Raw genomic sequence first — 27,458 nt, 5'->3', positions numbered from 1 at the left:
CTCTCCTCAAGCCTGTCAGGGTCTCTCTGGACAGCATTCCTTCCCTCAAGTGTTATCAACTGCACCACTCAAACAATTGGCCAACAACAAGCTATGTCATTAATAAAGATAATCAGTAGTATCCATCCCAATATTGAGGGCCACCACTTGTTACCAATCTCTATTTGGACGCCATGCCATTAACTGAAAGTCTTTGGATGCTACCATCCAGCCAACTCCTTATCCATTGAATAGTCCATTCATCAAACCCATTTACTTTACTGCTAGGCTGACTTGAGAAGCAAAACTTGATTGCCTCTCTAGTAATGAAAACTTTGGGTTTTCATCTAGCACAGATGGTTTTTAAGACACTAGGCATTTAAAGAAATCAGATATTCTTCAAATCTAGCTGAAGCAAAATAACTGCAATTTATTCAGGATTATAAAATATGAAAATACAGGTAAATATATATATATTATGTTTTAAAAACTTGTGCTTACATTTTGGCTCATTTTTTCATGTATGCTCTTTTGTACAAGGTCTTAGCCAAGAGAGTTTGCGATAATTATTTCCTGATCATGCTTTTTTAAGGTATTCATGCTCACTGGCAGAAGATAACTGCTTGCCCTCACATAAATGAAGACTTTAAACAACCTAGGAAGAAATGGCAACATAGTTAAATATTAAAGTCAGGGAAACCATCCAAAGTAAAACGATGTATTTCAGAAAACAGAAGTGGTATCCAAGGGGCCAGGGGAAGTGACCATAAGCTCTAGCTGGTAAGGTACATGTAAAAAGCAAAGCAATCCAGTTTGAGAATCAAGTTTCAGACTGGAGAAGAGGAGGCTCCAGGGAGACCTTACTGCAGCCTTTCAGTACTTAAAGGTGGCTTATAAGATGGGGCCAAACTTTTTAGCAGGGCCTGCAGCAATAGGACAAGGAGTAATGGTTTCAGACTAAAAGAGGGGAGAATCTGATTGGATACAAGGGAGAAATTTTTTAGGAGCATGGTGAAACACTGGAACAGGTTGCCCAGAGAGGTGGTAGATGCCGCATTCCAGGAAACATTCAAGGCCAGGTTGGACAGGGCTCTGCGCAACCTGATCTAGTGGTAGACATCCCTGCTCACTGCAGGGGGGTTGGACTAGATGACCTTTAAAGGTCCATTCCAACCCAAATAATTCTGTGCTTCTATGAGAAACAAACAGGAAAAAGCATAAAAATCAGCCCTTTTCAGAAGGAAGAAGGAATAGGAGTGCTCCTCCAGGACAAGGAGGACATAAAGAATGACTCCTAGGAGATAAAGCCTACAAAGAACCCTCCCCTTCTCTTTTTACACACTTTTTCTACACACTGAGGAAAAACTGTGAAGACTTCCCATCCTAGAATCCTCCACACGCATGTTTATAAACAGGTGAAGAACAAGCTCATAATGGGAAAAACAACAAAGTGCTAGAATGGAACTCAAGAATGAATAGTAGTTGCGATTCGTGAATTCTCACTTCACAGTCTCAATCTTGTAGCTCTAGGAGACAGAAAAAGCAACATGAAATTTCTGACAAGGGTTCAAGTGGAAAAATAGGAAACAATGAATCAGTTAGGTTCAATGTTTGCAGCAAAGAAATTTGTATAAATTGCTCGAATGAAAAGAACTAGTGAGCACACAGGTAATTCCATGCAGCTGTTGTAAAGCAAAAGCCACACCTCAGCCTATTGTCTTTCTCTGAAAGACTCAATGAGCACATTGAGAAATAACTGATATAAGTACACCTGGACTACCAAAAGATAGTTACCAAAGATCTCTCGAAAAAAGGCTCCAAAGAAGCTAAGCTCTTCTAAACAGGCCCTTGCATGACAAATAACCCGACCAACTACGCCTTCAAGACAGCCAGCAAACAATTTGAATAAACAGTCATCTTGTTTATAGCAGAGGGAAGTCCCAATAGAGCCCTACTTGTGCCAGTGACTGTGCCTGTGACGTCACATATATTCTGGATAGGACAGAAAAAGCTGGGCTATCAAAAGCTGCAGAAGAACATCAGTGACGCTAATAAGTAATAAAAAGGCAGACAAATTAAGCATGGGTACACATGAAGTAGTGCACACTGGCTTTGAAGCTGACTATTGCCATTCAGGAAAGGGATCTGCTGATACACAAGACATTTCTTTGAAGGCATCAACTCAACAGTAAACCAGAAAAATCTCAGTAGTAAATGCAGCAAATGGACTTTTATAACCACAACATTATTTAGGCAACTGTACTAACCTACAGGGCTCTCTCAACCTCCCAATATTTCTGGAATTTCTGCCCTCCCCTCTAATCTCCAAGGCTGGCATGAAATCTTGAGGGATAATGAAAACTATGGAAAAGATTTTAAGTGAAGAACAAAGGTGGCTAGGACTCTTCAGCCTGCAAACACGATTACTAAGGAGATGGCAGATGCCAATACAATCTGAGCTGTGGACACCAACCGGGAAGGATAGGACTGGAAGAGCACACCAATGAGATGAGCAGGGAGCGAATAAGCACCAAACTCCAGTAAGCTCCAGATTGCTCTACGGTGGTTTTCCTCAGCCTGGGAGGGCAGCTCTGGCGTGCCTCGGAGGGACCTGACTCACTCCTGAACTGTTATCAACAACTTGTTAAGTCTGTGCCCAGATACCATAATGAAACACACCCACTCTTTTAAATAACTGTATAAAATACAGTTAGCTGTCTGTATGCAAGTATAAAATGCAGCTCTCAGTTTAAAGGAACTTCTTCATATGAAGTTTGAGCCTTATCACATCAGGCAGCTACATTTTTATGTACAATAGAAATACACTTCATTTAAGAAGGTCAAAAGTGAAACACTGTGACCTTCAAGTGGCAGACAAAAACAGAAGTTTCAGAGGTTTGGAAGCATGCTAGTCACATCTACAATACAAGCCAGAAGAAGAAAGCAAAGGAGCAGACACACAAACCATGACACAAACTTCAAAAAACATGCTTTATAGCTGAGCTACCACACAATTCTGTGAATTATGAAGAAAATCTGCTTAATTCCATTCCCTAGCCATTTACCTGTTTATCTAGATAAACATCACCTCACACAAAACACTTGACCAAAAAGACAAAAACTCAGCAGTATTTCTTTAAGTGTCTGATCACTACTGATAGATATCTGACCACTGATGAAACCTGTTTTCTCTAGTTATTTTTGTAAGTTCACAGTTGGAAGGACTTGCATAGTGGAAGTATTTGCACCATTTCTTATGTGAAAAACCAGCAAGTACAGAAACTTGCTGTTGAAATCCGAGGCACTGCTGTACTGAGCACCACAGTCTGGAGTCTCTTTTTAAAACGTACGCCAAGAGAATAAAAATATCTCTACAAACACTGCTCATCTATCACCAGCTGATAACATACGTACATATCAAAATCTAATTCAAAACCCACCTCACAGGTTGCTGAATCAAATTATTTTTTCCCATTCATTTAGTAACTGATTTTGAACCAAAAACTAGAAAGAATATGCTAACCTAAACAAAACCAATATTCATCTCCCAGCTATCCTAGTACTATCCTAATATCTAAGGGGGAGAAACAGCCTCCTGATACTCGCCCAGAAAAGAGCACTGCTGCCAAGAGCTGTGTATTCACCCAAGAGTCAGTCTGACACAAAGGCTCTCCTAAGCAAAGTCACCACAACACAAACACAACACGTGGGAGAATGCTGTTTTGGTAAGACCAACTGACTTGAATAAATTGAAAGGTTAAACACCGATAAAAAACTGTAAAAATCCATTACAAAATTATACCAGGCTTTGTTTTGTACTCTCCATCCTTGAACTATGGCACTTTACTCAGAAAACTGAAGGTGAGACATTCCCTCTCTAAAGGCAGACGGCATTATCACACACAAAATTAACTGAGGGACAGAAAGAAACTGCATGTCTGATGCTAAAGAACACAAAATTAATTAATTCCAAAGAACACAAATGTTAAGGAACAAAGACTAAACCTCTACAGAACTTGATTGGGGGGGGGGGGGGACGACGTGTAACACAGCCAGAGACAAGTCACAAGAAGTCCGAGTGTACTGGTAAGAGAAACCATTTCCAAACTGTTAGTCCAGTTTATGAAAAAACAAGTGTTAAACAATCAAGTGCGAACATTAAATGCAGGTTTCCCATATGACCTTCTGAGAATAATTTCCTCTTGGACAAAAAGCATAGCAAAAGAGAGTACTTTCAAGTTACTGTAAAAAGTACTAGTGATTTTTTTCCACTCAGCGCACTTAATAGTAGTATTCATTTGATTGCAATGTCAGTGAAAACAATGTTTATCAGTTTATTCTAGAAAGCTGTGGACAAGACTCTGAACTGCCTATCTCAAGTATTCTAGATGATTGCACACGCTCATCTCCAAATACATTGCAAACAATACTGGAAACTACAAAATATACATGAACATTAATCTTCCCAACCCATTTATAGCTAAAGAAAACACCAGATCAATCTGCAGTGAATTTGTGTGGAGTGAAGCTGTTTTACTGCTTTCCTTCATGATGATTCCATCCAGCCATGCCTTACACACATCTCCATTTTGATAATTAGGTGGGGTACAATCAATAAACCTTTGATAAAAGTATGCACGTGTGATTAAACCCAATATAAATCAGAGGAAATCCTTAAAGAGAACGCCTGAATCTGAATGGCACTTCAGGGACGAGATGAGACCACAAAGATACACTCATCACCAAATCCTAATCTGCCTCAATGAAAGCAATTCCCAGGGTAATGATCTTGCAAAGTAAGAATCAGATGCCAGCCAAATGGCCATGTAAGCACATAACAACTTATTAAACAGCTAGCACCGAAAGTCTTCAAGATGATCTAAATAATAGGTAGTTTTAAGGATGGATTTTTGTTCTGGTTTTCTAAGATTATCTCTAAACCCATTTTGTTACTTTCTGAATTGTAAAAATAAATTTTGCTGTAAGTTCTTATCTTAACTCAACTGTACAGAAATCTAACAGAGAGACACAGAAGGTCAAACCCGCATCTTATCTCCAAAACTATCGGTAATTCCTTCCCACAACTCTTTAGTAGGGTGTATAACAGCTAACCAGTTCACCTTGAAATCACGTCACAAAAAACTAACCTATCGAACTGTGCTTCACTCCTCCAACTCAGCCTTGTGTCACACCAAAACATTCAGTACCATGACTTACTGCCGCAGGAAGGTGAAAAACCCCAGTGTGGTAGCTTATATCATTAATCAAGTCTGTTGCTTAAGAGGAACGTAAGTTGGAAAATTCTCAGCAAAGGACTTGAGACCCAGAGGCTCAGGTGTGTTCATGTGATCCTGACCCATGCCCATTCCGCGGTGAGAGGAAGACCCTCTCACCATATAGACATCAAATATGCCACGTTCCTTTTCCAGTTCCTCCAGAATGTCCTGAAATTGCATATAAACTCCCTTTTTTCTTTACGTTCTACATCCAAAGCCTCACCAAGTCTTGGGATGTTCCTTGTCAAACCTCATCAGCCTTCGTCACCTTGGCCACTTCCAGTGCCAGGAAGAGCAAGAAGTTTGACGACACAGATCTGACAACTATGCCAAGCCCCTGTCTAATCATGCCTCTGGGCTGAGCATCACCAAGGAACACCCACTCCTGCTTGGACCCCACCAAGAACTGACGGGTTCTAACAGGACTGCTCTCCTCTATCCCTCTCTGGTTCCCTCTTCTTGAATTGCTTTTACACTTAATACCTTTTTACCTTCTCATTATACTTTATTTGTATCTTCTCGTTTTTTCTGGGTTGTTTTTTTTTGTTTGTTTTTTCCCCTCTTTACCTCTCCTCCCTTTCACTGCACTAGGGCATGGTAGAAAATGTGTTATATACTGATGCATACCACTCATTCAGAGAAGACTAACAGAAACAGCATTCAATAGTTGATGCTTACAGAATGTAACATACAGCAGCCCTTTTAGTGATACTTTCTCTGTATATTATTGCAGCCACCAGCATCCCACAGCTCAGTGATTCCTGAGCCAGCACTAACTGATCTTTTTCAAAAAAATCTCTGAATTCCCTCCACATAAGGAATTATAATTAAATTTATTTTTCAATACATGTAAATCTTTAGCATGCCCAACATCTTTTGGCACAGGCACATAGTTCAATCAATTGAACCTGTGCCTCATTAGTGACACTGGATTTACCTGTCTTATGCATTGAAAAAACAGTGATTTACCTATTCTGCATCCCCAGCACTATAGACCCCTATCTCATAATCTTCCAGTCATCTCTGTTCTAGCCCAAAAAAGAGTATTAATATTTAGCACTTTCTCATACAGACCTGTTTCATTCCTTTGACTGTTCTCTCTGCCCTTCTCTACACATGCTGTTCTGCCAATATGGTCTTGTGAGGTGCAAACTAGACTGCACGTGGCATGAGATAAAGAGGTACTGGCAGTATGAGTCTCTATTTCTCTCCTAATAATTTCCAGCATTCTGATTGCTATTTTGACTACTGCTGAACTCTGAACAGACATTTTCATTTCAGTTGCAGGATCTTACCAATTACCAAATTATATAATTTCAGTGCCATCACTGTGTACATCAAGCAACTTTCATACTATCTCCCCAGCCTGCATTACCACATTTAACTTGATGAAACTGCAGGGTGCCATCTAACAGTCAGTACAGCAAATGTCTGTTTGCAATCCCTCATGGCTAGCCCTTCAGCACCAGCATCCTGAATAACATAATACTGTCAACAAACATTTTCGCCTCATTATTCTACTCCTTTTCCACAGCATTTATGAAAACATCGAAACGCATGGGCTCCCAGCACAAACCCATACAAAATTCCATCATGAAAAAAGACAATTTATTTATACACATTAACTTTTCCCCCATCTCCCCTTTTAGCAATCATCTATCAATGTAAGGATGCACGCTCCATAGTAATCCAACTTCTTTTCAAGCTTAGGGATGGATCTTCTCAACTACTTTTTGGAAATCCAAGTAACATCACCTGGTTCCTCCCTGTCCATATGCTTTGTAATTCTCTCAAAGAAGTCTCGTACATACATGACACATTATTTTCTTTCATAAGTCACACCAATTCTTCCTCATTTTATCATATTCCTGTATGTACTGTTTCAAACAAACTCAAATTCTTCTACTCACTTCTCATCACCTCCAACTGAGATATCTTTTCTGTTCTTACATTGGTTAAGAAGGGAAAAAAGATTTAAGACTCAGTTTTTAGTATCCTATCCTAAACCAAGCGTTTCTTCCATACCACTCTCTCCACTGCAGTCAATCAATATTACCTGGAAATAGACTGGAAATAGTCCTCACAGGGACTTTGTACACATTTGTTGGACAATGGAAAAAGTGACATTTTCTCGTGTACCTCCTTCAGAATTAACAGGTTCCAAATGCAAGAAGTCACACAGATTTACTACATAAATGTACATTTAAGTACCATACCTAAGAAAAGACCAAGCTGGCAAATACAGCCAACTGTATTAACAATTCTGTATTTACCTCTATCTGATAAAACAATGTAATGATTTGTACAGCAAAAAGCAACGATATTGAGAGCTAAGAAACTACTCAAAAGGTAATATGACAGTATACATAAAAGTTAGGTTTTACAGCACTATTAATATTCCCTTTCTCCTATATAATTCTAAACAAACTCATATTTCCAAAGTTCAGGAAAAAATATGGGCTTACTCAAAGATTTAATGATCTATATAAATTTTATGTAGGGAATGGGGGAAATGCAAAAGATCAGGTTGATGCTATAGACAAAGCAATGTATTTCTGCACTGTATTTTTTCTTTAATTCTGTTAGGAAAAGTGGTCTTCAAGAGAAGGATTACTGAAAGTATGGGAATTCATCAGCATATTTCAAATTTTGGTTGTTTAGTAATGCAAACAGTATTTTTATCATTAAAACTGTAATTCAAAAAATGCTTAAAAAGTTAATTGTATTATAAATATCTGTAAAAAGTAAATTCTATTGCAAACAGCTGTGATCTAGAAGGTAGTACATTACACAGTGCTAAGCTATGGTCTGAAGCTTCTCAAGTGAAGACAAGGCAGCATACACATGAACTATACATCCTCTGTGGATGCTCAGTCACTTACAGAGCAAGTTACTGCGTCTCCATGGGAGACAATGGTATACTACACTTCTACAAAGCCCAGCACTCAGTTCCAAGATCTTTCACCGCTCTTGTTCAACAGGTAAGAGAGCCAGACAGCCCTTTCTCTACCAAAATTTTTAATAAAAACTAGAACAAAGTACTAACTTCATTAAAATACAGCTTCATAAGTAATATTTCCTTTCTCATACAAATATTCTTTTCTCAAACAAAGGCAAGAGAAGAGTGGCTAGAAAATAATTTTTCACATAAGACTAATTTTGCCACTAGAAGGCGTGAAAGCTATGAACACCTCTGGTCTCCAAAGGAACAGATATTCATATAGACATTCACTGTTAGTGCAGCTAAGCGAATAAACATTTTGATACTGATACTCTAGGACTCAGACCAATCTCTAAGTACGACATTATGACCAGAAGCGGTGTCAGGGATATCAATTACATGTACCTCTACTAAAGTATTTTTACAGTTTTCTCTGTCTGCTACACAACACTAACCAGATATTGCATATAATAAATAAATGTCTGCCACTTCAATGTGCAAAAGACAAACTAAATACTTAGAAGTCAAGCCTAAAACATATCACCTTAACAAATTTGGTTAATATCTTTCACATTTCAACAGCATTAAAATAAATCAAATCCAATTGTATATACAGAAATAGTCACTGATTTGCTTACCAAATATTTATATCACCACACTGCAAAGAACAAGAAAAGAGTATTGTCAGTCATTGCTTTAAAAAAAGGACAGAATCAACAAATTTCTACTATGTTGCATTTTACACACTCTCCCAAAACCTACTCTCTAGGAAAAGTTATTTAAATTACATGAGCCCACCCCTCAAGTGAATAGGATTTTACCTTGATGCGGAGTAGGACCTACCAGTAAGAACTGTTATTTAAACCCAATCAGCACCTTGTTGCTTTCTGCACTGCACAGAAATGTTAAAATATATACCCAAGACATGCTCATAGGACGACCAGAATGGCAGGTGCTCTACTCTGCACAAGGTATTTCAGTTTGGAGGGAAAACAATGAAAAGTTATTTTCTTTCAATAATCAACCAAGACAGTACGAGTTACCAAAATCCAACATTAAAAACAAGCACAGAACAAGAGAGGGTTGCAACTCAAAAGCAACTGTCTTAATGCAACTGTTTTCGAACACTTAAAATGTATGGCATGTGGTTTAAATTAACAAACATAAAATAAGAGCCAAAATGCTTGACATGCCAGTGAGTGTCTTTGTTTTACTATTGCACTTGATTGATTTATGAAATGTTTAAAAACAACTGAGAACATTCACACGAAAAGCTTACTCCCTACAGGTCAGTTGTATTATACATCACTCTTCACATACGTTTCTGATTCAAGAGGACACCTGAATATTCATCCTAACTGAGTATATAAGCAATTAAGTGACATGAGATGCCAAGGTAATATGGCAGTACCTCCAGCCCAACATCCTTTGGCGCATGAAGAAGTCAGGTGTTACCATCACTGCTTTTGCTCAGTCCTTCTCCTACCCCTTTCATTTTGAGGAAGTACAATTATGACTTTCAAATTTACTCAACCTGAACATTTGAGATGGAACAACAAAATTCCATTTTAATTTTCATACATTTGAGCCAAAAGACATATTACAGCCTATTTACAATTTCCTCTAAACCTCTTCATTACTACCTTCAAAGAAAGCTTCTAAGTTCTGTTGGTATAGTCTAACTGTACAATTCGACTATGAATGTAAAACTGGAATTTAAAGAAACCACATGGATTCAAGTCTAGTCTCCTGAGTTGCATGCAACTACGAAACAGATTCTTAGTTCAGAACAGCCTGTAGAATATACTGCGCTTGCTCCTAGCCCTTTACAAGCCATAAAATACAACTCCCTTCTTCTCTTAACTTAGGATATTTACTGCATGTGAACAAAAAGCTTAGAAAAACCTAATCAGACCACATAAAAAAGCTAGTCAAGACTGAGCGCTTTACCAATGTCCAAACTCCCAACAACAGAATGGGAAGATGGATCAAAACCTCCAGATGATCTTTGAAAGCATACCACATAAGAAAGCAAGGAATAGAAGTATTTCACTTTCCACAATTTTCTCATTGTTCCTGCCATATGGCTAATTTCCATGATTAACATTTTATCATTATTTTATAGCTAATTCTAGATCACCAACAGGAAAATCGATCCGCTTCAGGCACAATGTCAGTCTCTGCAGATATGCAGAGGCGAGTTTGTGGGCTGCTGGTGCTGGAGAAGTGCCCTTTTCTCTTGCTGCAACGCGCTGGTTTGGTGAAGCGTGGCGCAGCATGGAGTTAAATGCCTTAAAGAAGTCTAAATACAGTCACACCCCTACAATTATGAGATATCACTATATGTAGGGACAGATCCTAAACATTATGAAAATCAAAGACTCACACATTTTTTTCTGCCAACTTTTTCAGGGCTCACAACAAAAGCTGTCCTGTCTTACTGATTTCAAAATGTTTTTTCCTTAGATGTGGTTTAAAATCCCCTGCATTCACAACGAAACTTCATTATTCAAAATTTTTTAAAAATCATGGTTTATAGTGGGTTGGATTTCTCCAACCAATATATTTGTTAACAGGAAAGGAGGAACATTTAGATCAGTGTTCCACCTCATTTGCCTGAAAATTAAGCAGTGACTACACTACTGCATACCTGGTAACCAAGCTACAAAGATCAAAATGATATCCAGTTTCATTTTGTTAGTATGTACAGAAGATTCGGTGTTCTGAAAAAGTTCAGCCTGATCAGATCTTTCCATAGGCTTCCAACAATCTGGTTAATACATTCTAAGCTCTTTGGACTTAACCTCTGGAAAATCCAAAGACATGCATAAGTGTGATTATTTCTCTTTTTAAAACTGCAATCACATCAATATCAAAACAGTAGAATTGTATTTTTATCTATCTTACTAACTTCTAAATTATCCATCAAGAGAGCTCCAGAAAGTCATGTCATGAGGCCAAGATTTTTAAACCAACAGTTTCATAGTGAGCAGCAATTTGCAGTATTTTATACTTCTTTAAAGCAGAAATGAGCTATGGAATAATAAGGATGGAAAGCAAAGGATGCACGTAATTAATTCTACTTCAGTTTTTGAAAGTGATTAATACACAGTAAAAACAGAAAACAAAAAATTCAAGGAAACCCTTACCACTCAACTCCAAATGAATGACTATTTGGAAAGATTGAACCCTAGGCCAAACAACACAAGAAGGATCTTCTGAAATATCTTTAAAAAAATGCATGTTATTTCAACTATATATTCCAATACAAACATGTAAGACAGCTGTTCACTGCCTTACATAAAACATCTTGTGCAGCTGTCATCAGTGTTTATAAAAGAAGATTTACTCCAATCTTTCAAAACTAATTTTATAGACAACTTCACAACAAACAAGCTCAAGGCTACCTTCAGTCTCTTAACTCATATTAGCTACTAGCTTGTACAATCACAAAGCTAGGAGAAAAGACAGCAATCCAGTATTATTCAACTGGAACTTTAAAAAGGAAAAAACACAAACCTCATACAATCAAAAACTGCACCCAGCAAAATCAGGTAAACTCTGTAGGCAAACTCTTGGAAAAAGTGGAAAGAAAACGCTAAATTGTTGTACATCCATAGTTGCTGTATTTGCACAAATGGCAGCTCACTTGCCAAAAGCATAACAGCACAAATAACAGGCTATTACAAGAAATACACCTTTATGGTGGGGATAAATCTGACACCGGGTCACGGAGGCAATGCGCTTATTTCCTCTTACTTCTTCCAAATTTTAACAATTTTTTTAAAAATTCTATTTTAAAAATGTCTCCTTTTGGTCAGTACTATTGGCAAGGACAGGTGAAGACAAGAACTAGTACCGCGGTACCTGAAGAGCTTCTTTTTCTCTTAAACAACGTGTACCCTACAGTGTAGAAGAACCTGCTGAATAAGATTAATAAAACTACCTAGCTGACTGCTGCTGTCAGTGGTCCCAGAGAAATACTGCAGAAAAGTAGCTCCAAAGCAGCAAAGAAATGGAAGGAAAGAAATGCACATCCAATTCATGAAAAGGTCTGATACAGGAACAAGGACTGATACTGTTTCTTGAGTTCAAAGCCAAGATCGCTGAACTCTGGATACACACATGAACAGACAGTTACACACCATTGTCCCAGGCCTCACAACGGAGTCACACCAGCGGTTGCTGAGGCCAAGAACGTGGGTTCGGACCAAGACTGAATCAGCCACTCAGGATACATTCATTGGTGGCTGTCAGGACATAGAATGATGGACCCATTTTACAGACAAGAAAAAAAGTGGACCTTCTCCTAAGTGAAAAAAATCCTCACAAAAGTAATCAAGACCATATTTTAAGACCAGCTTTTATCAAATACTTTTGTTCTCAATGTCTGGGGGTTTTTCTGCAAGAAAGCCATTGGGATTACTAGACTCCACTTTTACAACTGCCACAGGAAAAACAGACTGCTGATGGCAAACTCAAATAAGACTTGTTAAGATAACTTCAAGTACTTTGTCAAAGATTGTAGCCCCAGGCTTGGTCTCAGTGAGCAGGTGAAAATCAAAGGATCTGAATTCATAAGAGTTCAGAAGTCCATTTGTGTTAAACTACAAAATGGGTCACTGCTCTCTAAATGAGTAGCAAGCAGGACTGATACTCATAAATATCCAGTTACAACTCAAAGAGTGTTAGCAGAATCTGGACATCTACATTACCGTCCCAGGCTCACAGGGATCTAGTCTAGACCACAGTTTAAGAAGAAAAGTATATGCATCCAAGGTAGAAAAATAATCAATGTCTGTCCTACAGTATTTCGCAAAAGAAATTAGGTCCTTGAGCAAGATATGCACAAAAAAGACCCCTAACATTTTGGGCCTTTAACACAGCCTTGCATGGATCACGTCTTTACAAGGTCAGAAGTCAAGATTCTGTGGCTGGTGAAAGTCTAAGGTCAGATCTGTCTCTGAAAAAGTGATATTAAACCTGTAAATATTTATTCAGCACACATGGAGATATTTAATCAGGTGAACATCAATTTAATATTTACTGCATCTTGAAGAGAAAAAGGCTTTCTTTCCCTATGTCCTTTTAACAAAAAGCAAATAGCTGAGAGCCAGCTAAATCCAGCTCTTGCTGGGATGCAACACAGCGAAATATGTACATTTCACTGATACTGCTCTTAATGTTCCTGACAGCAAAAGGGAAAATAACAAATTCTTACTTATTTTGCTGTATCTTAAGGGAATTCATACAGTTTGTAAAGATTCAGTGTTTTTTCTGAGGAGCACTATGGGATTATAAAGCAGAATAAAACTGAAGACCTTTTTCACATCAGCCCCAGAGGTTAAGAATGAAAAACTGAGACAACTTTTCAGATGCATGGGTGTCCCACATACACACACAAACATCAGAGTTAACTTTTTGTTCTCAAAAGTAAGAACAGAGGTAAACCAAAAGCTTTTATCCTAATTTGCTACAACAAAATTCACAAATATTAGGCCATAAATGCAGTATCACACAAACAAAAAAGAAGAAAGCTTTAAACCTATCATAGGTACAGAATCCTTCAAAACAGCAAAGGATATGAAAGAAGGTTGCACTTCTTTTATGACTGGTAAAATATTAGTGAGAGACACTAGGAAACAGATACAGGTTTTCTCATTTTCTCAGCAGCTAGGAAAAAAGCTCTGCAGATGTTTCAGGTGCTTCAGCCAATGTGAAATGTACAGCAGAATCCAACAAAAATGTCTTGCCAGGAAGCAGCTTACATGCTCTTTCACTGTTCCTTGTACATAACTGCTAGTACCATTACTTGCACTAATCAAAGCCCTGGCTCCTTATTTCAAAGAGCATCCTTTTTTCATTCTCCCCAGCTACTCAGCATGAACCTTTATTTAGCATCTTCATCAGGCATAACACTTAGCCTTTTTTAGCATCAGCTAGCATTATTTCAGGAAAAAGCTGCCCCGGTGACTTAGAATATGTAGTTTAAAGTAATCTAAAATACAATATTTAATTTACACTTCTGTACGTCTGTGCACCTACACTCCAATGGTCAGTAATTAGAATGCAGATTATTTCCGAGGGTCACATTTCTGAAATTGTAGTCAACTGAACTGTTCCCCACTGCCACTTAAAATACACCTTCTAAAGAAACATCAGGATAAAGGCAATCAACAGACAACGAAATGCAAATAGGGTACATGGACAACAGCACTGCCAGCAAATGATCAGCGACTGTTACGTCCCTACCACCGACAAATTTCAGAAGAACCGGTTAACCCAAAAGTAGCAACGATCACTTCGTATATCGCTTCTCATCATCTTACGTGGCTCTCGCAACCATCCTGCACACCAGACGCTCACTGTGATTCCTCTTTCTGATGAGCTATGCAAGGACAACCATTTTCATTGTTACTAACAGGTGAACCCCAGCCTAGCAATGCTGTGGAAGTTTTAACTGTGACTCTCACACCCTGGAACACATTAGCAAGAGATAAGGCATAGGAACCCACATCACTTTTTAAGCAAACTGTAATCACTGTCTTAATCTTATAGTGCTTTATGTGCATCCTCATCTTGAAAGACTGTAAGAGGGAGCATAGTCCACATCTTCGTGATGACACTTGGTTTTCCATTCAATTCCCTTGTGTATGAAAAAGTCAGCACCCAATTGTACGGAGAAGAGGAATTAAACTTTTTATACAAAACACACTCAAATGAACACAGCATTTCTGAACGGAATCAGAAGACATACGACTTTCTTCTTCCTAAGCTTCAAGGGAGAAGCTTTGCCTTATTCTTTTTTCTCTTTTTTTAAAAACTAAGATTGTCCTTTTCACAGTTGCCTCTTCAGTAACATAATATACGTCGTATATATTATGTATATATTATAATATATTGTGCTGCCTGACAAATACAAAAACTGTAAATTTTCCACTATTTTTCAGCTCAAATCTGTAGCACTGGACGCTAACAACTATTGTTCACTGGATTCAACAATGTAAATTTTACAGCTAAGTATGTTTTCAGATTTTTTTAAGCTATCAAACTGCCCTAAGTATGTTTTACCATTGCTAACCTTCTACGTGGCTGTAGTTCAAAACTGCAGGTGCCAGTCTCAGCAACTTATAAAGTACAAGTAATTTTCAATGATTTGACCAAAGTGTGCACAGCTTATGCATTAGATATTTTTGTTTTTTAAATAAAGAGCATGCGAAAAAAACAGTAAGGGCAACATCACGGACAGCAAGACTTAAGGAAGCTCGTACATAAAGAGATGTGTGCCTGTATATGCTTAAAGAGAAACTTTAAATGAATAGAAATGCCATGTTTAATTGAACTGGATCAGTGAACTACTACTACAGTTTTTAAAGAAATTAGCATCTAAGCTGAATTTGCCCTTTAAAAATTAAATGTCCTTTCATGATTCCTGTTATTGAATACTTAAAGATGCAGTTAACATGGCTAAACAAAGTATTACTTCAAATACCCAGTTTATGTTGTACTTTGTGATCTGTTTTCCCTAAAACAAATTCCACTCCTACAACCTTTTATGCATCTGTAAAACTATTTACATTTATTCTACAGATTCATACAGAAATAAATTTACAAAGAATTAAATGTATTTCAGAATTAAAGTATCCGTTGGTCTCCTTTCACACAAAGCGAGAAGTAATTTGGAAATACAAAGCTTGCCACTGCAAGAAGGACAAATATTGCAAGAAAACTCTTGAGAGTATAGCACCCAATACCAGCGTCAGGTACAGTACCTGAAATCAATCTAAGAATGGCTAGATTTGAAGCCAACAGCAAGACTCAAATGCTGAACTGACTATACTACAAACATTGAGTTTTAATTATGTAAGTCTGCAATTAAAACATTACCATCTTAGTGCTAGAACTGTGATGGTATGTGTGCTTCCCTCTAGTCCATTTCAATCCCTTTTTAACAAAACATGTTTTATAGAATGTATAAAGAATTTCAAACATTGCTGTCAGTTTCTTCTATCAAGACCCATTCTTGACCTTGATGTTGTGCTTTTCAGCAACAACTCAGGGCCTGAACTGACACCTGGAGGAAAATGATTCTGCAATGGTTAGCCTTCATGATGTCAACCATAGCAAATGATAAACTGTGTGGTATAAAACATTACCTCAATGATATACTAAGTCAGTTTTATAATATTCTATTTTCCAGTTGCCATGCAGTTTTAATCAAATAGTAAAACATCAACCATTACACAAAAACAACACTGAGTATGTTTTATTTAGAAGTGTGATTATCTCTCATCTTTAAATTTATCTTTCCCAAGACTTTAAATATACGAATAGGTATAGCACTGACAATGCCACCTATCATTGCTAGACACTGAACAGCTTTCCACCATAGCTGGCATTATTTCCAGTAGTCAGAGTTCAAATAAACTTGAGATACTTCTTCCTTATCAAATTAATGATAAGCCTCTGTCAATCACTTCAATTCTGACTGTCATACAGGATAGCTACAATACAAGATCTTGCTCAGCTCACGCACATATCTGGAGTAAGCTATACTACCTAGATGGACAGCTGCCCTTATTTTAGCTCCATTGCAGAACCCAAACACAACTCTCTACTTTAAAAAAACCCAAACAAACAAACAAACAAAACACCCAACCCCAGAACTACCCAACTTGCAGACTTAAGTGTTTGAATGTATGTGGAATGTTCTTTCCAAAGCGTCATCTGGATTTCACCAGCAAGTTACATAACCTGTTGTAAAGCTACTAACTGAATGCAAATTGTATAAGAGAAAGTATAGTACAAGTTTTTGTACAGTTTAGCCCATCCCATCTGCTGCTAAATTTAATATACATCTATTTTAAGCCAAAAATCTCTAGAACAGAACTCCGAAGTCATTTCTGGAGTATAACATGACCTTAAAACATAATATAAACAAAGGAAAGTATTTTTAGAAGTGTAGTACAACTATTTTGTACGTTAATCAAAAGCACTTAGGTACAGCACAAACTATAATCTATGGACTCACAAACTTCAGCTACTTTAAAGACTTCTTAACCATTTCACAGTTCTAAATGAAAAATGAGTATAGGTCTGTTAGACCAGAGACAACAATGAAATGTGAAGTTAAAGTTAAGTTCTGCACCGGGCATAGAGGTGTTCGAGTGGCTAGCAATGACACTTAGGATTCCACAAAGGCAGCAAGTCTTATACCGTTTACCTCCAAGATCAGGGGTTTAGTCATAGTATCTTTAAAACCTTCCTATCAGTGTAGCATTCAAATACAGAGACATGGGTTAAAACAAAACAGAAAGGGAAGTCTTGTATAAAAACAAGTCTATTCATAGATGCTGTCTATTTATACCACAGGAGATAAGTTGGTTAAAATGTTATTGCATGATCTTCTGCATTTTCGTTTCCAACAACCTGAAGTTTACTGTTTTTCAAGCATTTAGAAGATTTACGGCATATTCTAAAGCTCTCCTCTTCCTCACCCTAAGTCTTCAGAGTTCATTATTTTTACAGTACTTACATATGAGCACTCAGCAAGTCAGCCAGAAGTTGTTCCTCAATATGAAAGTGAACTTTTGCTCACATTCGTAGGTATATACGAGAAAAAGGTTCTAATCTACTTATGTTCTTCTGTTCTTGTGACTGGACTCTTCCCCACTTCACAATATAGCACATAAGCCACTCAATTAATAAAATAGGTAAAAATAAACAGCTTCTAGTATTTCTTTTTCTTCTAGTGGCCACAATGTGACTTCTTCCACCTAAGAATTCAAATTGCATAAAGCGCAACACCTAGCTCGCACATCTGTCACAGCTGTCCAACTGCTCCTGAGTTATTAGGAAGTACCTGCCCATTTTAAAAATCTATCTTACTGCGGTTTGTAGAAACAACATGGTTGGCACGCTGCTCCACTACACATCCAATTAACATTTTAAAAACCCAAACCAGCATCGTGTTACTTAAAATAATTAAAACCGTACTACACCCCCACGGGGAGAGCAAGAGGGCAATCCGGAGCGCCAATAGGTGAGCAGTCTGTAGAAGTATACATTGTAACCAGAGCTGATACTTTCCACAGTTAGCATAAGTAAAAATCTACTTTTTAAGACGCATAACTTCCTATAAAGAACATACGTATTTATTTCCCGTGCTCTTACATTAACTTCAAAATACAAAAGCCACAAACCCTCGCAATGAAGAGGAACAAAGCGGAGTCGCCACAGTACCTATCTCGCAATAAAATAAAGATTATCCACCGGCACAAAAGAGAAGCCAGGTGCCGTACCAACGCCTGAGCCCGCCAGCGCGTGTTTGCGGGTGCCGGAGCCCCCCTCAGCCCGCTGCTCCGGCGCAGGGCAGCACGGAGGGCATGCCCGCTCCCACCCTGACCACGGCGAATGTGCTGCTCTCAAAGGCGGAGAGAGGCCTTTGTACGCCCATCTCCGGATTTAAAGCACGGCCCCATGAGGTGTCGAAGTGCGCCCTGGCACAGATGTAACAGCCAGGAGGAGGAAGGCGGCAGCGGCAGCAGAGGTGAGGGACGCGGGGACGAGCTCAGACCCGGCAACCGGGGACCCCCCCCCCCCCATGCCGCCTCCGGCCGCTGCGTGAAGTTGGCCGCGCACCTCCCGCCCCAGGGCCGGCCGCGCGCAGCCAGCAGGCCGCCACCGCCGCCGCCTCCAGCCCGGCCTCCTCCCGCTCCCCGCTCTCCCCTCAGCCCGCCGCCCGGTCTATTCTTCTCCGCGCAGCCCGCCGGCGGAAGGAGGAGCGGGGGGCTGTCTCCATTACCCTCCCCCCTCCCGCTTCCCAGGGACGGCACGACAGCCCGCTCCCGCCGCACACGGAGGCGGATGGGGGGGGGGGGGGGGGGGGCGAACCCCACCCCGGACCCCCCCCCAGTCCCGCCGGGGACCTCCCGGTTCCCCCACCCTCCCCCCGTCGAGGTGCGCGCAGCGGGAAGGGGGGGGGGGGCAGGGAAGGCCCCGGGGCCCCGCCCGCTCCCCGACCCCGAGGGGAAGAAGGGGGGGGTTACACACCTCGCTGTTAAAGGCTTTCACGGCCTCCATGTCGCGGCGGAGGCGGGAGCCGGGCGGCTTCTCTCCGCTGATGGCGGCCGGGCCGGGCCGCGGCCGGGAGGGGGCTACTCTCGGTCTGCGTGTGCGCCTCGCTCAGGGGCCGCCGGGCCTCCTCGCCATGGCGGGTGGCGCAGGGGGCGGGCGCGGAGGGACGCGGGCCCCGCTCGTTTCCGTCTCCTCCCGGCAGCGCTCGGCCGTCCTCGCCCCGCTTCCCGCCCGGCGGCGCCGACGTCCCCTCCCCCCGCTCGGCCGCGCCGGCAGGAGATGGAAGAACAACGCGCGGCGGCTGCGGCGCGGGCACCAATATGGCGGACGGACGGACGGGGGCTCCTCGTAGCGCAGCTCCGAGAGGAGCCGGGAGCGGCGCGGCCGCCTACAGCGCCCCCTGTCGGGCCGCGCCGAGCCACAGGCGCGCTGCCGGGATGGCGCCGCGCCCCGCCCCGCCCCGCCCGCCCCCTCGCCCGCCGTCCTCCTCCTCCTCCTTCTCCCCGGCCCGGCGAGCAGGCACCCAAGTGGAGGGTTACGGGAAGGAGGTGTTCAACGCCGCGTTGTTTCGCCACCGGGGGCAAACCCAGGAGGTGCAGGGGCAGCGGTTCCTAGCTGAAGGCCGGAGCCCCGGAGGGAGGCGGCCGTCTGTCTCCTCACACCTCGCCCCCGCAGAGCCTCACCTCCCAGCCGGGCCCGCCCGGGGAACCGGGAACAGCAGGCAGGCTCGAAGAAAAACAACAGAAAAAAGAATCACCAGGACAAAGGCAAAAAAAAAAAAAAAAAAAAAAAATCACAGCCAGTTATCAAAGAATATTATTTATCAGCAGGAGAAAACCAACAGAGTTGTAGGGCAAATCAATCCCAAGTCCCCTGCACTCACAGCACGAATATTACGACTCGGCAGCTGGCCACTGAAAAGCCTCCAAATCCAGCACCAGGCGTTCAGGCATCCCTGCGCCATTGCTGCCAGGCAAAGTTTCTGACAGGGCGTGCTTCCCTGGGAAGAGCCGTGCCACCTGCGTCCCCACCGCCATGGCTGCCGGCATGGCGCCTGCCATCCCCCTCCAGCACCAGCACCTCGCTCAGCTGGGAAACCCCGGCAGCAACAGCCTGATCGGACAGGAGGGCTTCTGCTTCCAGGGCACGGGTTTTTGTTCCCTCAGGTGGCAGCTGTTGTGCTCGGCTCGCCTTCATCAGGGAGAGCCTCAAGGAGTGCAGAGGTGTTGGGGATGAAGCCTTCAGCCTGCCTGTTGCCGCTGCTTTTCCCAGAGCTCGGTTACGTTCGTCCGACTCTACTGACACAGCGCAGCTATGGCAGTGTGGATTTGGCTCCAACCCGAACTGCATTTCACTGGTTTCCAGCCAAGACCCTAAGCCACGCTCCAGACAGACTGCGCCCTCCCGCCCTCGCAAGCACCCTGGGGCCGGAGCCACAAGGGCTCTTCATGGCCAGCAAATACTCCCACCGCAGGCCAGAGTCAGGGACATCCAAACTGGAGCAGGCTCTACGCGACAAACAAGGTAACTTATAAATTGAGATTAGGCCAGCATTTGAGGCAGACCTGGAATCCTACAGCTCCATTCTTACAGAAGCACATTATTAAGTCTTGTTACCAACACAACTGGAAGTTCCCCCCTCCCTCTCCCCCAACAAGCAATCAGTGGTACTGTAGCATTGGGCCACCAACATCAGGAGACAAGAGCAAACGCCTTCTTAGGAGAGGATGAGAGAACTGGGTCTGTTCAGAATGGAAAAAAGCGATGGCCACAGGGTAAGGAGGGCACTCAGTAGCTGCCAATACCTGCCAAAGGGAAATGGCTGAATCAGGCTCCTTAACATTTTTGGTCCGTTGGAAACGATCGAATAAGGCTCTTTGACAGAGGTACACAGCAGGAGGTCAAGAGGCAGCGGTCTTAAATTAAAGCAGCAAAGGTTCTGACACAACCGAAGGAAAAACTTTTCCATTGTGAAGATGGCCAAATAGTGGAACAGGTTCCCCAGAGGAGCTATGAAGTCTCCATCCCTTTCCAAGGTCCCACAGGCGAAAGACCTTAGTAACCCACTCAGAGCTCACAGCTGACCCTGCCTTGAGCCAAAGGTTGGACTGCAGAGCTCCCGAGGTCCCTTCTAAGCTGAGTAATGCTGTTACTGTATGAACTGCATAGCTCAGTGCAACCTTCTGGCAGCCTTCTGCCAGGAACAGCTCCCCTTCACAGATGATTTCAGAAGCACACTGTGCTTACCAGGAGGCACAAGGCCTCTGCTCCTCTTTTGTTCTTTCTTTTCTTGTGGGAATTAAGCGTAAACAAAATGTGAAGAGGAAACTCTGTTCAAATTATTGTGGAGGCTTTACATGGGATTCATTGTATTACACGAGTAAGAGGTAAAACTATAGTCTTTGTACTCCTTGACTGAAATACTGTAGTCACAAGCAGTCCTCCAGGATTGGGTAGCTTTCCTTTTTGGTGAAATTGAAGCAAGGCTAGTTTTCCTTATTAAAATGGATGCAATATAACACTGCACAAGAAAAAGCTTCGCAAATACTATTTTGAATGTGGCCTCAAAGTGACCACAAAACTCCCACGCAGTTGCTTGTCCAGAATATTTATTCCAGAAGCATAAGTTATACCAGCAGAGGAAGGGGAAGAATGAATAAAGGAGAAACCAGAGAAGGAGGGGTAGAATTTACACTTAGAGATACACGCGCAAAGCCTTGACCTCAAAAGCACAGCACCCGAGTTTGAAACTAAGTGGTTCCCCTCCCCCCATATTTAGCCTGTTTGATGTAGGTCTACAATAAACATTTAAACAAATATATTTACCACTTAAAGAGCTTAGGTAACAAAGCCTTTTAACAACCCTATTTAATTTCAGCGGTAGAAAAAAGCATAGGAGCACAGTGCATCCCTGACCTCACGAGGAGCTACCTATCATCCAAGAATAACCGGCTACAGAATGAATACTGTAATACATCTCTGATTATAACTAAATTTTCTAAATTAAGCAAGCACACAAATGAAGTAATATCAAAACCACATTAGTTCAGAAACACTGGCTCATTCCGGGGCAAGGCCACCTTGCCTCACAAGACAGTCTGATTCAACGACTTGCACTATTACTCATAACATACCAAAGCTAGGAGATTTCTCATTGTGTTGCGGAGCAGAATGAGTGACAGCTTGCCGTGCACCGCAAGCTTTCTGCGGTTCCGATGCTCCGCACAACCACCAAAACTCATACCAGAAACTTCAATTTTGTAAATAAAATCCCACTTGCTTTCCAGCGTGTCAGTGGGATTTCCAACATGTGGGATTTGCAATGATGAGGCACACTTCCTGCATGGATGCAAACACCTAGCTTTGTAATGCTGAGAAAAAAAGCAAGACTGGATAGATCTTTAATCTGCTATTTAATGATTTTTTTTTTTCCCATAAAAGAAGGTAAAAATAGATGTGCCTGCCTTTTTCCTGCTTCTGACAAGTCCAAATATAGACTCAATAGACCAAACAAGCTCCGTACTGGCAAACACCCTTTCAGTTGTCCTCCAAGTGAGCAATTCCCTGTTGTTTTCCTCTCAGCAGAGGAAACCACATGCAAGTGTTAGATTCAAAGCTACATGCAAGTGTCAGCCAGGAGAGCTGATGTTCCAGTAGGCACAGAGAACAGAGAAAAGTAGATCTGTTAGTAGCAACTTGTATCTTCAGGTAAGAGGATGTCACTAAGTTTTCTTTGCAATAACTCCCTCCACACTTTTTTTTGAATGCACAGCTAGAAGTCATCCTGTACGCACACTGCCAGTCTCTACTTAATTTTTCAGTGCATTTTCAAAGAGCTCCTTACATTTGCGACCGAAATTTAGCACATTTCTCTCATCCATCCTTCTTCACTAGTTCTGCCTCATCTTCCTCTTTCATTTGCATTTTCAGTTGCCACTCCTCCTTCCCTATAACCATTATAAAAGCTCTGAATTTGTAACTAAAAGTATAGAAATACATTTTCTATCAAACTTTTTCTGGATTTGTTACAGACATGTTCGCATAAGCAGCTCTTTTTTTCAAGTACTTACAAATTTCAGAGATTGTAAGAGAAATTTTGAACCTCTGTGTTTGTAACCACACGTTGCTTATGATAGCATGTTAATTGGGAACCACAGTTAGTTTACTACACAGTTCCTTCTGGTCAAGCTTGACTTACTCAGAATATCACGTGCTTTTCCTAGCATGATGGTGTCAGACTGTCTCCACACACCACCACGTAAATCACCTGAAGACTACTTCATTGGAAAAACACATTCAAAGGCAATTGAAGCTTTAATTTACAGGCCAGCTTCTGCTCTCAGATACAAACTGTTTGTCTGTGTTGGTTTCAGAGGAAACTGCTTTTATCAGGAAAGCAGAAGAAAGACTTAGAAATTACCTTCAAGTAACATTTCTCGCACTTGCTTGTAGGAGGTTTGGATTACCTGATGCAAGTGTGCCAGCAATACAAGTCACACCTACTGTGGCATTTCCAACACCACAAAAATAACCTTAACCAGGAAGCATTCCCTAATGCTTTGTTGTTCTGTACGGGGTTCTAATCTCGAAGTCTGAACTTTGTGCCATCCTATTTCTGTGTACAATTGCAGGTAGAGTGATTGCTGTTTTCTATAGCTGCATAGTCACCATTTAGTTCTGCTCCTAACATGACAGCTTTTTAAAACAAAGGTCAGACAATGGTTTTGCAGCAGCAGCTATGGCATGCTTATCTTATTTTAATGTAACAGCAGAACTACAAAGATAGAACATCTTTACGATCTCAGCTTGCAAGTACTGTAAGAGCCATAGTATTTTCTAGTCAATTCCAAATACAAGCATATCCATTTTTTGCTTGAAGGAAGCTTAAACTAAAACAAAACTATAAATAGCTTTTCAGTGGATATATAGATATTAAAAAATATATGCACTGAAATCTTCTTGAAGAATTCAATTCCAATATTAAAAAATAAAACTTTCAAAAGTGTACTGAAGTATTTCAAGGAAAATTCAAGGAGGATTCATTGATCAATTTCAGACGTTATGAACAGCAAAAGGCTGCTTATTTGGGGTGGTGCTGTTTGTAGAGCAACAAGCAAACCTAGGGTCAAAAAACCCAGAGTGAGAACGTTAGATATAACGGACTGAGATATAACTGACCTTTTCTTTAAAAAAAAAAAGGAAAAAAGTGTTTACCAGCTGACTGATGGTCCTTTTGACATACAGGCTGACAGCAGGGAGAACATACCTTGACCAGCAGTTTGGATCATTCCTTCACACAATGTGATTTTCTCTATCCTGCTCATACATACCAAATCTCCAACTTGCAACAATAAGGCTGCAAAACCAGAGTTCTTTCTCTCAGTCTGCTAAGACAATCTCATTACAGAGCATAACAGAAGTGAGCACAATACGCTAAAAGTAATTTCCAACATTTCTCTCTTCGCTGTCTCAAGCAAATAATGTAGGAAAACGAGCAATTTTAGTTCAAGATTTTTTTTGGTTGCTTCAAGCTTAACAAATGAGACCTAGACTATCACATTCATTATCTTAAAAAACTACATAGACATGAAAAAAAATTTAGCCAACGCTTACAATCACTTTTTCTATCAAAATTAAGAATGTGAAGTACCACAATAAAGAGAACAAGGTCAGCCAGCGGTACAGACTTTTGCCACAGTTATATGTAGAACTGGACAAGTTTTTCTGCAGTGGTTGGTCCACACTCACTACGTGCATCTGTATTCTGATAGCTACCAAAGTCACAACCTGTAGAAGACCATAAATTAAGGAATAGCCAAGCTTTATTTCATACTGATTAAACTTGACTGTCTGTAATGTCTAATCAGCTACAGACAGAAAAAAAAAAAAAAAATTGAGGAAGAAAGTCCCCAAAGCTTATATATGACTTCTTATCACATTGACAGTTTTCTCATCATATTCAGCTGTTAAGCCTGCTTTTCCCATTTCAGAACTGCTTTTCTGGCAAGTTATGACCTCATTACAGTCATATCAATTGCACTTTTTTTGTCTAAAAAGATGGAATTCTTATCGCTTCTGTTACCTTTCAGTAAACAGTAATTCCAGTTAGTGAAGTTATTTCCTTTCACTTAATTCCTCTGTTAGATCTTGGACAGTGAGGCTGAGCTCATTAGCAATTCACACAGCAACTGGAGAGACATCAGAAGTCCATCGTGGCACAGACTATACAGAAAATCTGTTTTCCTCCCAAAAACATGCTTGTGCTTTACAAAAGAACAGGTCAGTCTGAACGAAACCTTTACGCTGGAAAAGTTAAATGGAAACAAGCAGAACAGAGATGGTTACCTCTGCACACACAAGGTGTTGGCTAGCATAAAAGTCCAAAGAATTTTTAATAGCCACCACCTCACCCAGGGTGATAAGGAAAATATTGGGGAAAAAAAAAAAAAATCACTGGCTACTTACAACTTTTGCAGGAAAAAACCTCACATAGCTATGCTTTCTTTATCCCTTTATATTCCCATTCCAATGTGTTTACTGAAAATACATGCTAAAATGACAGTATTTGCTATTTACACTGTTAACTGTGTTTTGAAATAGTATATGTTCATGGCATGGCAGTTAGCTTTTTGTGTCAACACTCAGATTTCTCTCCAGATGCCCTCATAAAAATTACTTAATTCAATTAAAGCATATATGGTTCAGATAAAACAAGCTAAAAAATGGAACCCCTTGAGCGTAATGCTTAAGTTCTGCATGAAGCAACAGTCATCCTTCTTTAATGTTATTAGACAACGGTATCAGTATGCTTCAAGCAAGACATGAGCACATGCTTACTAGTTTTTGCCATTAGTTAGACCATCTGTAAGACTGGTAGATAAGAACTAAACTGAAGGAATGTTGGCAAATCCCTTTCTTCCTCTTCCAAGAACAAGAATTACCCATCCAAGTTCACAGAGGCAATACTAACATCTAATAAAGAAAATTGCACTAGATATTAAAAAAAAAATATTACAGGGTATGCAGGTCAACCAAGTATTCTGCTCTTTTGAAAGCGTAGCCAGAAGAGAGTAAGCAAAATCCCTGATGTAGCAGGAGGTGATTGTGTGGCGCACATGAAGCTGGATGGAAAGAAATAGACACCTTCAGTGGTGCTGAATCCTTTGTCCACTAAAGTCAAATGGTTGATAATGTCTAGAAATACATCTTAGTCCTTCACCTATCCAAAAGGTTCAAGAGTCCACGAACACACGCTCCTCACACTTCTTTGTTATCTCTTAGCTGCTAACTAGCACAAGACAGTAACTAACAAAAATTAATTATAAACTCCATCCAGGGAAGGAAATGCTTGCCACTTCAATATAATTACCTTTAACACTCTGAATTTGATGCCTATTTGACTCTCATTAACTACATATATGTGTCAATACAGTCATAGCTCTTAGTTATGAAGGATAATAAGAAGCTACAAGTACCACGTGGCTCTGCAAAACACCCCCTAAACCGTAGCACAGGTAGTGCTCAGTCAGAGCAGCTAAACTCCACTGGGTTGAGCTGACACACACACAGATGTTCAGGCATGCCAGCACTGCTCTTCCCAAACTCTCGCAGTCACCGGGGGAAATCAGCTCCTTCCGCACATCCAAACCACTCAGCTCTCCAGACACAGACCCCTGTGTTCAGAATTAAGCTCAGGAGGGTGACAGACTTGGGAGCTGGCTGGCTCGGGTCCAGCAGAACTCAGCAGTAACGTTCCCAGGTGTGTCTTTAAATTTGTCGAGCACAAAAGATGCCTACTAGATCTGAGCCGTCCTCAAAAGAGTCTAGTTAAACCAGCATGAGGCTTTAGTTCATTTCCTTGTCTGGCTCACTTGAAGCTCTGATCTGAGACCAGGGAAGGGGCGGTTACCAGAAAATGTGTGTAAAGTATTCTGTGAAGTTCCGGGAAGTTTTTATTTTTTAGTTTTAAAGCCAAAACACAGGAGGAACCTTTTTTTCGTTCATGCATTGAAGGGGGTACAAAGTTGCATTTTCCCACAGTAATCTAGCTGTCATTTGGAGGAAAAACCCCTCCAATATAGTTTAATGCGTATCTCATTTTGAAAACAACTCGCTTCAAGAAACAAACAAAACAAAACAAAAATTTATATAATTGCTACAGTTTCACAGTCCAAGACTGCTTGCCT

General features: G+C 40.9%; 1 protein-coding gene across 8 annotated transcripts in view; it reads right to left on the bottom strand.

Annotated features, from left to right (window-relative positions):
• Positions 1-19,606, bottom strand: part of SCAF8 (SR-related CTD associated factor 8) — a 107,213-nt gene extending 87,607 nt beyond the window's left edge. For 5 of the 8 annotated variants that reach the window (XM_075413837.1, XM_075413839.1, XM_075413838.1 and 2 more), the window contains exon 1: positions 19,249-19,606. In XM_075413837.1, coding sequence (XP_075269952.1) covers positions 19,249-19,278 — 30 coding nt within the window. In that variant the 5' untranslated portion in view covers positions 19,279-19,606. Of the gene's footprint in view, positions 1-8,834; positions 8,855-9,607; positions 9,628-17,731; positions 17,760-19,248 lie in introns of those variants that run through there. The other 3 variants (XM_075413841.1, XM_075413843.1, XM_075413842.1) reach the window with 3 other exon arrangements.
• Positions 19,607-27,458: the final 7,852 nt, after the last annotated feature.

Source organism: Opisthocomus hoazin, chromosome 2 (genome assembly GCF_030867145.1).
Source record: "Opisthocomus hoazin isolate bOpiHoa1 chromosome 2, bOpiHoa1.hap1, whole genome shotgun sequence".
Taxonomy (NCBI): domain Eukaryota; kingdom Metazoa; phylum Chordata; class Aves; order Opisthocomiformes; family Opisthocomidae; genus Opisthocomus; species Opisthocomus hoazin.
Note: the sequence above shows the minus strand (reverse complement) of the source record. Positions and strands in the feature narration are given on the sequence as shown.